At 41.9% G+C, this 12947-nt stretch overlaps 1 protein-coding gene across 3 annotated transcripts in view; it reads left to right on the top strand.

The window, feature by feature from the left end:
- The first annotated feature begins 612 nt into the window (after positions 1-612).
- Positions 613-12947, top strand: part of CUNH10orf90 (chromosome unknown C10orf90 homolog) — a 101036-nt gene continuing 88701 nt past the window's right edge. For all 3 annotated transcript variants that reach the window (XR_015706537.1, XM_087766153.1, XM_087766151.1), the window contains exon 1: positions 613-824. Coding sequence is in view for 2 of the 3 variants with exons in the window: in XM_087766153.1 (XP_087622279.1) it covers positions 659-824 (166 nt within the window). In the remaining variant the exon portion in view is untranslated. The remainder of the gene's footprint in view (positions 825-12947) is intronic.

Raw genomic sequence — 12947 nt, 5'->3', positions numbered from 1 at the left:
AAGTAAATGATAAATTTGCTGGTTTTCATTGCAGGGTTTTGTTTTTTGGTTGTTTTTTTTTTTTTTCCATATCTTGTACTTAGAATGCAAACATTTCGGGAGCCAGGTGTTAGCTATTTAGCAGTCCAAGAGGTCATTACAGAAATATGCACAAAACCACGTGCGAGTAGCGTACTTGGAGATTTCCTCTTAACTTTCTTCAAGAAGCACTCAGAAACAAAGAGCCCAGCTTCAATATTTACATCAAGAAAATGAAACATTCATGTGCTGTAGCTAGACATTGTTGCTGTAGCCAAATAACCCACACCTGCCTGCCTAAGGTTGGGGATGCACAACTGAATTTATATTCTGGCTCTAAAACCTGCATTTAGGGACACAAATTCTAACCAATCAGACTAAATAAATCAGCAGGCCCAGGTTTTATCATCACAGATAACCCTCATTAATCCAGCAAGCTTTTCCTGAAGACAAAGAACAAAATGAATTGCTTCATTGGAGTTGCCTGAGCAGCATGCTAATGCGGGGAGGTGGAAGGCATGAATTATTCATGCTCTTGCAGCCTGAGCAGGCAGCTCCTGGTTTTTCCTGTTACCATTGCAACAAGTGGCGGCTGGCCCGGCCACGCTCGGGCCATCGCACGTCTCCGGGAAGCACCGAAATGCCTTCTGGAGAGGGAAAACCTCCGTGCCTCTCCTGCACCCGACACAGTCGGGTGGATTTTCAGGTTAAGCCTTATGCAAAATGGACCCGGGAAACACAGTCTTTTGTAACTCAAATGTACTTGACCATAAACTGCTCTTCTTGGAAGAAAACAGGTTGCTTCGGTAAGTTTGTGCAACTTTTGATGCTTTCTGAATACGCTGTAAGCTCTTTTCAGTTTACGGTAACTAATGGGCAGTGTTTTACCAGTCTTTCTAAAAACAGTCTGTGTTCTTTTTGCTTTTAAAATGACTTAAAGAAGCCTAAAAAGGCATGCAATATCTTTGTGTTTAACTCTAGAAAATATGTTAACAGTATCTATAGAACTGACACTAAAGTTATGATCAAAAGCCTTCTCAAATTAACTTGTATGATTTAAATTTTCAAATCCCTGTAGTACGCTACTAAACCAAAACACATTTATGATCGAAGTCTGATTTCTTGCAACCAAATCTGAGACTAATGTAATTCAGTGTCAAACTGGAGAATCTGAAAGAACGTGTGTTACTTTTTGTAAGAAATGCTGGTTCCCCGTTGTAAGCGTAACTCATGTTGTTGTTCTTTATTCAGCTAAATACATTCCTGATTGGGCTGGGAATGGGAACTGAGACCTGCATAACATTCCTACCATGCATTAACTACTCTATTTTATCATAAAAGAGTTGAAAAGCATTAGTAACTTACACAATTTTTCTACGGATAGGAAGGAGATATATTTTGTATGTAAAGCATATGGCAGTGATGAACTAAGGCTAGACTTACCACTTCTTTATAAGGGGAAAAGCATCAAAATTTTTGCTTTATTATTCATTATCAGTATATCTACCTATAATATTTGTTTCAATTGTTTGTCTGGTTTTTGTTATTTTCCAGTAGCGATACTATTAGCATTGCCTGAGAACTCTCAGGTAACTCACTACTTGGCACAGTTAAAAAATTAACATAAATAATCAGCTCCCAAGAGCAGAGGCCATGAATAGGAGCGTGAATATAAAATGGATCATGAATAAGTTTTGATTGTGGATAACAAGCTCTCCCTCTTTTTATTTGTTTGTTTTTAATTACATAGTCTGGATTCTGCTGCTTCTACTTTTTCTTTGTTTTGATCATAAAAGCATTTTATTTGACATCCAAAAGACAGCCAAATTTTGAAGGGATGAAAGTACAACATAATGATATCTAGTGCTAACAGTAATTAAATGCCCTATGTCTTAAGAAAAAAAAAAAACCCAAGAGGTGAAAATAGGGATATGTAAATAACAGGAGATATGCAAACAATGGATGTAATCCTGCACTCCTTAATCATGGGAGTAATCCTTATTCATGTAAGCAATCCTGTTGCTTTCAATAGACTCACATCAGTAGGTGCTGTCGCATAAGGCCCATATTTTTCAAGGAGATAACAGTGTCTCTTTTACCTGTTTTTTCTGTAATGTAATTTTAGCAACACAGTTTTTAGTGATGTGTTTGAATGCATTAGTGATAACATTAAATTAGACTTTACCAAATGTCTGGTTTGCTTCTGAAAGTATAAAAGAGAAAAATGGAATAATGTATTAGATGTGTCAGTAAGAAGGTACGAACCCCACATATTTTATTAGAGATGTGCTTGCAGTGGAATAGCACTACTTACCCTGTTGACTGTGTTTGCAGATTACTTTTTGGTACATGACGTATATAAACTTTGCTTCTTTAATGACAGGATGCAACTTTAGCAAAAAATCACTATGACACCTGATGTCTCATAAAGTACATTTGGGTCTCCATAAAAGCGATGTTGATAAACATTGTTCATCTTTCTGATTGAAATACATGGGGTTTGTGGTAACGTCCTGTGAATATTTTTATTGCTGTTATGGTCTCTGATCTTGCCAAAATAACACCTGCAGTTCTGACTTGGGAATAATGCATTTGTGTAAATGTTGCCATTGTGTTGCCCTCCTCATCAGCCCAGCTTGGCACTTCTGAGCTTTCCCCTCCAAGACCATATAGTGCTGCCTGTAATCCAGGACGGGGCTTGGGAGCACCTGTATGCCCTTCCCCAGGCAGTGCCTCTGTTAATGAGGGAAAGCTAATTACTTAAAAGCTTTTGATCCAATGGGGTTGAGAAGTATAAATAGTCATGAACTGGTCCTGGTGCTCTGCAAGCCATCAGCCTGTGTTTGTGCTGGATGCCAGCAGCGGTAGTGTGGATAGGAATTTTGCCCTGTAACCATTGCAGTCATTGCTGTGTTAAGATGCTTCCTGTGTGGAAATATTCTCTTGCACGCACCCTGAAGGGGCTAAAATAGAAATTAAGTAAAAATGCAGTTGTTGATGGTTTCAGATGCTACACAAAACTTACGGGTAAGTGAAGTTGGTATTAAGTACCTGTTGCCCTTTTGTTGGTTGCATTGAGATATCAAGAATGAACTGATTCTGATTTATTCAGCTTCAATACATGGCAAAGATTTTGGTGTTTTGTATTTGCAAATGAGGTATGGTATATTATTAGTATCTGTTTGCATAGAGATATCATATACCCTGGAGGTATTTAAAAGAAGGGTAGACGTGGTGCTTAGGGACGTGGTTTAGTGGTGGACTTGGCAGTGATAGGTTAATGGTTGGACTCGATGATCTTAAGGGTCTTTTCCAACTTTAACCATTCTATGATTCCATGATCATATAGAAACAGTTTAAAGCTGAGGCTACATGGCTGTTTTGGGCAGTAGAGTGCTGGAGGCAATAAAATGACCAGTGCCAAGAGGCTGGCAGGGCAGCCTGGCCCTTGGCAGCAGCGTTTCTTTTCTCTTACTCCATTCAGGGTCCCAGCAGGAGCACTAAGTCTCTCCAGGTAAGTCCCTTCCTGACCCCTGCCCATGGCAGGAGCAACACAATTCCTAATCCATGGACAATGCCACAAGCATTGGTGGCCCAACAACTTTATAACCAGTTTTGAGGCTACTTTTTCCTACATCTATTCTCCCTTGTTGATTTTTTTTTTTTACAATTCAATCACATGCACTATTTTTTCCAAGGATCTCCTTGTGGCAATAGGCAGAGGTCAGGTGTCCGTCTTAGTTTTTACTACCTTTTGTGAGTTTTAGAGATGGCTGTTCATGCAAATTTATTGAAAAGTCTTTAGAATTTGGCCAAAAAAAGTGCTTTAGAATGGTTCGGCTCATTTTGTATCAAAAATCATGTGTGTGGCCATTTGGAATAGCCTGGGTTTTTTTTTCTTTGTGCATACAAACTGTGTACAATAAGAAGTGTTTTCCGTAGCCACTGACATGTCGTTCTGATGTCTCTCCTCATTAGAAGATGCCCGTGTCTCCTTCCTTCCCACCCAAGACAGAGGGCAGGGGGATGCATAGTCTCCACTATTTCCCCAGGTTAGAAGCTCTGTGAGAGCAAAGTTATGGGTGTGCATGCTGTGAGCGATGGTAAGAGCAGGTTCTTTGTGGTTTGGCAGCACTCCCTCCTTTGTGTAAGGTGTATTTTGCTGCTCTTTGGGGTTGGTGACACAAAGGCAGCGCATTGTGGCATTGCTACGGTTGATGGACTTTGCTGTATCAACGTGAAAGCATGCTGAGGTTTCCTACGTAGGGCTTCCATTGCAAAGCTTGTATAAATGCTAGTTAAGCTGGAATAGGGTATTTGAAACAATACTGATGTCCAGTTCTAAGCTCAGTTTGTACACAAAATAAAAGGCGAGTTTTAACGTACAGGTAGAGGAAAGTTTCTAGCTCTTGCTTTGCAGCTGTCTGGGAGCCTGTGGCAGAGAAAGCAGAAAGACTGGAAAAGCCAGCGTGCAGCCCGCACAGCGTGCAGATTGAGCAAGGTCTGGGAGCGTGGCCCTGGGAAAGCCGAGCACTGGCTGAACATCAACCACTTTACTGGTTCTCCAGGTCAAAGGCACGTAGCAAACTTCAGCTAACGTAGCATGATGTGGTCGCTGGCTATGGAGCAGAGCCTGGAGCAGGAGATGCGTCCCATGGCTTGGCACGTCCTCGTGGTGGGACTTGCCACGTTTGTGTGGGGACAGCAGTGCCACATGTGTGACCAGGAACCAGTCCCCAGCGGAAGGGAACCACATGACATTGTGGATGACTCGGTTTGATCTTTAGCCTTAACAAAAGACTAAACCAACACAACTACCTTAATTATATGCTTTTATTACTAGCTGCCTAGTGGTTTCTAAGTGGAAAAGCTGAGCTGGTACGACTATACGTATTAAATAGGACAACAACACTGAATATGGACTTCTTATAATAAAGGTTTTTACTTGTGCTCCATCTCTTCCTTTGCTATAAATCCTGTTCTGAGAACAGCCAGGCCTGGAGGAGCAGCAGTCCTTACCCTCTTTGTAGCCCAGCCCAACCCCAAGCTGATATCTCCCCAGGGCATGTTTCAAGACTTCTTCTTTCATACAGCATTGCTCTTGTTTCACGTGACGTTTCTGTCTCTGTATCTCTCCAGAGAGAGAGAGGTGAGCAGAGGACAGTTACAAGCAAGCCTGCGTGTGTGGTCCCAGGCCCAAACCTGTCTCAGATGACAATCAGTGATACGCAACATGCATTAATCATGGCTGCGTGATGGTGTAACACGTCAGTCGCACTTCCCATGGCATATAAAATTCATGCATGAAAGATTCATCCTCAAGTTTGAATTGCATAGTTCTTTGGGAAAGTGCATTTCTTCCTCCTGGTGGGATAATCAGTTCAGGGATTAGCCGAGCACCTGAGCAGTTTTTGTTTTGTGTGCACCCAGTAGTGACACCTAGCGATGTCCAAGCAAGATTTGACTTCTTGAGCAGAAGAGCAGGTAGGGGGCAAGAGGAGAGGGCCCCAGACTCTTTTCTGGTTGAGCTGCAGATGGTGAAATCATTCAGAGCTACAGAAAGGGAAGTTCTGAACCTGAATGTCAGCCTTAATATATTTAAATGACAACTACTGAACTGTCACCTAATGGCTGACAGTAATTACTAACAGGCAGAAAGCAACTGTTTTTATAACCTTCGTTTGAAGAAATCTAAACTGTAAAATATATTGAGGGTCCATGCCACAGCTTTGTCATGTAGCCACAGCTGACAAACAAAGCATCTCCTCCAGACCTGAATTAGCTATAGTAGATGAGTAAAAAACACTGATTGAGACCTTTTTATTTCACAGCCTTCGAGAACTGACTTGTCTATAGTACGCATTGCTGTATTGTGCTGTGAGTGCAATTAGCTGGAAGAGCGTCTTCATTTTCATTCATTAGTTGACAGTGGTGTCTTTCAAAAAGATCTCCAGCATCATGAGCAGTAAATGATGGTATGCTTTCAAAGGTTAAACCGTTTGATTTTTTTTTAGTGTAATTTGCTTATGTTCAGAGAGGCTACATTAGGAATATTATTAGACACTGGAGTCTCCTTCTAACCATTGCAGTAATGAACAAGTGTTGGAAACTGTTTGATATTTCCATGTTTTGAGGCATCAGTGGCCCCAGAGAGAAACATGTTATCTTTCAACCAAGTCTTTAATTGTTTCCTGAGTTGATAAAAGAGTTAATTTATTACTGGCAAGATATTCACTTCGGTTGTGGGTGAATCTTAAAAAACCTTTTCAGTTGCTGTCAAAATCAAGTGATCTGTGTGAATTCCTCTGAATAATGCTGCAGTGTTTTTCTGTAGCAATCACTTTGTCATTTTTGCTGTTTTCACATTTCCTGGCAACATGTTTCGGAGAGCTTTGTTCTCACTGTGGAATTACGGTTGTGACCCCCCTCCTATGGCATTGTCTGACACCTGACAGTCCACCAGGAGCAACTGGGAAAATTCAGCTTAAACTACCATCGGGCATACGGCGATGCCCGTTGTCTATTTTGAACGTGCAAATCTTTCCTCTGCTCCCTGCAAAGTATACCCAGCCTCTCGCTAAGTGTTGTATCCTGACTTGTTGATGGTGTATTACCACTAATAATTAGGGTCCTGCCTAGGGATGTATCACAAACAACTAAAAATACGTCTTCGTTGCCTTTATATAAACCTTTCCTGATGATTAAAGACCATCAGTGCAGGCTTTGTAAGGAACAGAGGACGTAATGGTGCAGAAAAAACATACAATAAGCAGTGACAAAATTATCTATTGCCAGTTATTTTGGCAGTCTTTTGGAAGATGAAGAATTGAGTCAAGAGAAAATAGATACAATTTCCCTTGTATCTGTAGTATAGCCCAGGATAAACATATGGAAAAAAAGAAGTGTTTTTAACATCAGAAGACTGAGCAGAAGGCAACGCTAGCTGCAGCCCTCGTGGGTGGTGTGGAGCACCTCTAGGATTGTGTTTCAAATCTACCTGTTTGATTTCATTGATTGTGTTTATTTTTATATTTCTATTGATCTAGACTTCTAGTGTCTCTTAGAGCTGCATATACGTAAAATAAAAAGTTGGGAGGTTGAGTACACAACAACCAGGAAGGTTGGGGAGATACTTCCGAGCCAAGCCATGCAACGTCCCCATGGGGAAGCGAGGGCAGGGCAGAGCCCATGGCCAGGTACTTTCTGCAACTCTTCTGCCTACTGTCTCTTCTGAAACCATCAACTGATGCTTTTTGGAGGCTGAGAAGGAGCCCGCTCTCCTCTCTGTGTCACCAGCGCAGTGCTGATACAGCTCTCCTCACATCCAACATTTCAGCCACATAGATGAAACAAATACATTCACAGCTGTCAGACGATTGTAAGTGTAAATCAATCCTACCCATAGATCTCGTGCGTAATGAGGCCTATTTTGGAAATGCATTTAAAATGACTTTTTTAAACACTTTTTTTCAATAATATCAGGCTTTAACAGGCAGAGTTGCCCTGCAAAATCTTACAGAAGGAGGGTACGTTTTTCCTGTGTAGTCAGTTTTTGTTAACAGATCACCATTAGGCTACATTATACTGAAAACGAGGTTTAATCAACAACTATGTGGCTGGCTCTCACTTTGCTAAAATTTAGTTCAACCATCTTCTTGCTCGTGTGACTGAGTGAATGGAAATGAGACACCCGTTAAACTGAAGGTGGGTGCTCACCTTCATTAACAATACTGTGCAGTATTGCAAAACCAGAAAAGCAGTCTGCAGTGGGGTTCCATGCTAATCTGTAGATAACAGCACAAAATTTCTCAGTGCAATTCGATTTCATTCTCACTTCCTACATGTAGACTTGGATGTGGATAATACAGTGTGCATTGTCAAACTGAGTATGATATACCATACAGTGCATTGTGAATATATCTCTCATACAGTCCCTTCCACATAGAATAAAATAGTTGGACGGAGATACAGAACTTAACGGGAGAAAAGAAAAAGCTGTGTACCAGAATGGACATAGCAAATTGTTAACTGCTGCTCCAGTAGATTTAGGAAGGTTGCTATGGTTTCTTTTATAAAAATCTTCCAGCCACTAAAATGACTCTTGCAAACAACGCTGTATGTAGGTGTAAAGAAATGTATCACACGTGCAGCACCAGTCTGTGTGTACAGGGCCAAGCACACCAGCGAGCATTCAGCGCTTGGTGGGTGCTGAGCATCGCCAGTTCAGTCATTCCCTGTCCTCTCCTTGAAAGTAAATTGTCATCGTGCAAGCTGAGAAGTGCCTAGTGGTAACAGCCGTTGCTTCGTGAAAAGGTGAGCACGTAGCATGGCATTGCTAAAACACCCCAACTCCTCTTTCCCTGTTGTATCTTCCTCTTTTTGTTATCTCATATTTCTGAATTTCTCAATGCTGAAATTTTTAGGGCAAATGCTGCTTGCTTCGGGGTTTTTTTTGTTCTTTCTCTGCTTGCATAGTGCCTTGAACAACAGTTCATGACCTAGTTCTGTCTTTTAATTGCTACTGCAATATGAATTTTAATTCCATCTAGAGTCCAGATGTATTGAGGATATGCAGCACATGTCAGGGCCAGTGCCCTTTATCTTACAGGCCAGTCTTTCCCAGCCCTTTGAATTCAGGGAGCCCTTAACCTTTTCGAAAAAAATCTTAAACCATCATCATATATTTCACTGTTGTCTGGTGATGGGGAATGGAGATAATAACTGTTAATCTAAATGCTAATATGTATTTTCTCTCACAGCTTAGTTTGTTTTACTCTTCTTTAAGCTTCGACTAGAAATGTTAATGGAGATGAACGTGAGCCTTGTACATGCATCCTTCAGTGCCCAAGTGAACTTGGCCATGGGTACTGACAATTTCTAGGAGCCCATTTCTGCTTATAGATACTTAATATTTTTTGCTTTTTTTCATGATCATTTTTGGTGACTTATGGACATTGGCAGTAGAAGATGATTGGGTTATCAAGAACTGTACATATTATGCATCTGGTGGAGATCACAACTTGATGAACAAGGTATTAGATTTAGCATGCTCCAAAAAAGTATAGTTTTCGAAACAAAGTAAACTTTGTTCACAAAAAATATCTTTATTTACTTCTCTGCACTTTAGAAGAAACGCTGGCTACATTTACTGCATTTTGAGCATCCCACAGATTTCCTCTCTCAGTTGACATTTAGCTGTTTTGCTTAGCTAAGATTTCCCTCTTTTGTTCCACTGAAATGGGTAGTGAAGGCAAGTTGTCAATATGCCTTCTACTGACTGCTCCAGAAAGGGCTTAATTTTAATCATTCTATGATTGCAGCTTGTGAAAGACACTGGAATCCTTTGGGAGGAAAAAAAAAAGCATCTATAAAAACATAGGCTGGTTTAGGTTAGATTAGGTCTTGAAATGCTGGGATACACTGATATTCAAGCAGCATAGAAGTTTAATTGTTCGTATTAAGGAACCTGCAAAATGGAGAAAAAATAGCAGTTTCTGATGTACACGTAAGCATGCCCTACCCAAAACATACTCGTACAAGGCACATGTGAGAGGAGGAGTTCTTTATATTACACCAGTTGATGCAGAATGCAAAAAAGAAGAGTCAATAACACTCTGGAGAGCCAGAGGAGGAGCAGAAAGCTGAGGAGACAGCTTTGCAGAAGCACTGGAAATGTGGCTGGGAGGAGAAACCCAGGGAGGGACAGCACATGGGTGCGTTTGGGTGGGGTGCTGGTAAAAAAGCTGGTAAAAGCTGGACCTAGGAGCAGAGCAGCTGCCTGGGCTGTGGCACCGCAGGCTCCTCCATAGGCAGCCAAGGCTCTGCATCATCTTTGGGAAGCTGCGTGAAGGAGGATCCTTGTCTTCATCGTTACAGTATCTTCTTTCCCAAAAACTACTTGCCAGACCCTGGTGCTTGCTAGTCAGTCTGCCAAGCAAAAATTTAAAAGCACAGCTGCGTCAAATTGTTATCACAGTGATATTTTACAGATGCGATGTATATTACAACTTGTTCTCACAGTAGACATAACGTTACTGCCTTATATTATTACTGATATTTGATGTACAATACAACTATATTTAATTAGCTAACTAAAATGCATTTTGCCAAAGATATGGTGAGCAGGAGGGAAAATCACCTTCTTGGAGAAATGCCTCATAGCAGGATGACTAAAAAAAGCAGTTACTACAGTCTGAGAAACAGGAATTTAGTACGTTAATCCCAAGGCCCCCCAAAAGCCGTGGAACCTTGTAGCTGAGATTTCAGAATACAAACCAGCAATTTAGCTGTACAATAAATCTCTTTAAAAGGGAACTGTCATGATATCACCTACAAACATTTTAGAGCAGCAAATTGATCTAAAGGTTACAAGTAAGATAGCAGAAAGATGCTTCTGTGCTCAAAGGATAAGTACTTTTATGTACAGGAAAAGGACTTTCTGTCCCTCACCCAAAGGGCTGAAGCCTTGCCTTACGTGCAAAATTCAGCTGTGGCCCAGGGAGTCATCCCTAATACAACCACGTTTATATTGTCTGCTTCATACCCACATTCACAGTGGCAACATGAGATCATTAAATAAGGTTTGATGATCTTTTTGCATCCTCCGTGGAGGCAGGAGACCGAGTTTGTTGGCCAGAAATCTGCGTTGGTCTCTCGACTCATCTTTGCGTGGTTGATGGCAATTTCTACGCTGCCATGCTGCCCAAAGCCAAAACCTCCCTCGGCAGCGCACACAGCCTTCCACCGGCAGCTGAGCTCTTAGCAATCGCTTTCCTGTACTTCTCTCCTGTGGGAAATATGGGCTGACTTGGTTATTGTACGTGGGAGGAGGATGCGAGAGTGTGAGCCAAACACCACTGCGGGTCCCTTTTCTCTTGCAGGTGGAAAGATAAAAGGGCTTGTAAATGGGTCTCTGAGCCCTCTTCCATAAAACCAGGGTGTCTTTTCTTGCTCAAGGCTCCTCAGGGGGCTATGAGAAGGGCCCCCTCTTGCATAGCCTCTGCTGCTTTCACCCCGCGAGGCTGGCATGAGGTGCAAGGGCTGTAACGGGGCAGGAGCACAGCTCCTGCAGCGCGTGGTTGGGGCAAAGCTGTGACTCCGAAGCTGTGTCCTCCCTGAACAAATGGGCCCGCCCAGGGAACGCTTGCGGGAAGCATCCAAGGCAAGAGGGCTGAATGTGGGGTTGAGTGGCTTGTGCAGAGTTAAAGAGCTGTTTCGGCGGCTCCTTCCAGGAGTTCGTCTAGCTCGGGGAGCAAAGAGGTCAGAAAGAGCCTCGGGGGAGAAACCCGAGGAAGAGCTGAGTGAGCTGCAAGGAAACTTGTGCTACTGTCTGCATGTGACAGGCTGGTAAACGAAGTCCTGTTCTGGGCCTGCGAGGGGCAGCTAAGAAAAGAGTGAGCAAGGGGGTTTTTCTCATGTGCTGGGGCTGCCTTTCCAACCCTTCCAGCCGATAGATGATCACGGCAGGTTACTGTGTAATGACTTAGTCTTAATCATCTCTGCTCATTTACTGTCTGGGTCTTCACTGAGCTGCTCTGCTTCTTACTCACATCCGAACTCCGCTTTATTACTTTTAATGTTGTTTCTCTTCCCCTTTGTGCTCCTCAGGTAGCAACTGTGTTTTAGTTTGTTTTCAGAAACCAGCAATAATATTTCCTGAGATGATTCATTTCTTTAATTTGTTGTTGTTCTGGTGTCTGACACTTCCCGCTCGTGCAGAGCTCTCCCTGGACTCGAGAGTCTCTCTGCAGTACATGTATCTTGAACACGGTTTATTTTAATCAGGGCTCGCAGAATTCAGTAATACTTCAGGCCAATTTCTACAGTAAATCTAAACGCATTCAGTAAAAACATGTGCAGCCAGTGATCAGACATAATTACCAACAACTTCACGCCCCCAGAATTCTTGCTTGTCTCTAGCATTCCTGGAGACCCATCTTTCCCGTCGCTGTTTCAAGCAGGAATCTCGCGGTTGCTAGGGAATGGAATTTTTTATGCACTTATGTATGAAATATTTTTGGCATGAAGTGGAGAATTGCCCATACAGTTTTCTGGTTTCTGCTGTATTAAAATGGAAGGACCAAAATGCAGTGAGAAGCAAATCTCTAGAGGTCCGGAGGCCAGGTTTGATACAGGTACTGTCCAGGCATTCAAAATATTACTTGAATCTGTGTCTGCTGGATTGAACTGGAGCTCGGACAATTAGAGGCTGTCGCGGGAGACTTCCACTTCTACGCCTGACTCAATTACCAAGTCTCATGCTTCTCATAATATTACCATTGCTGTAAATAAAGTCAAGTTCATTCTTCTTTTCCTTTCCTATTCTAAGGAAAAAGGAAGGGATTGACTTCTACCACCAAGCACCAAATTGAGCCCAAGCCTCAGAGGAACTCTTGGTTGAATTTGAATTAAATATTTTTTTTTGAGCAAATTTGTGGTTATTGATGTGCTGAGTTTAAAAAACAAAGCCTCCCACATTTATTGCCCATTCCCAAATTCTCGCTATAGGAGCACCTAGTACCTAAAGACTAAAAATAACAGGTATACCTAAACCACCTAGGTCCCCTTAAAATTTTACAGATGAGAATCAGTAGTAGACACAGTACTTTAGCATACCACTAGATTATGTTTAGTGCTACTGTACTTTCCATAATGCATTCTGTTCCTTATGCAGCCTAATACTTGTTTTCATTTTTGCCTATTATTCCATGCTGAAAAGATGTTTACATTAAGCTGTTCATGACTCTTGGTCTTTTTCCTAAGTGATTAGTTGATTGCAGCTCAATAATGTTTGAGTAGTTCAAATTATTTCGTGCACTTCACGTTTGTAGCGATCTGAGTCTGTCTATATACAACTTCTGAATTGTGTCCAATTTTGGGACTCATTAATTGTGCAAGTGTCAGGCAGGCTCCACTTCCAGTATAAGTGC

The sequence above is a fragment of the Nipponia nippon genome, unplaced genomic scaffold (genome assembly GCF_047370975.1).
Source record: "Nipponia nippon isolate SJK-2023a ecotype South Korea unplaced genomic scaffold, ASM4737097v1 scaffold_3, whole genome shotgun sequence".
Lineage (NCBI taxonomy): Eukaryota > Metazoa > Chordata > Aves > Pelecaniformes > Threskiornithidae > Nipponia > Nipponia nippon.
Note: the sequence above shows the minus strand (reverse complement) of the source record. Positions and strands in the feature narration are given on the sequence as shown.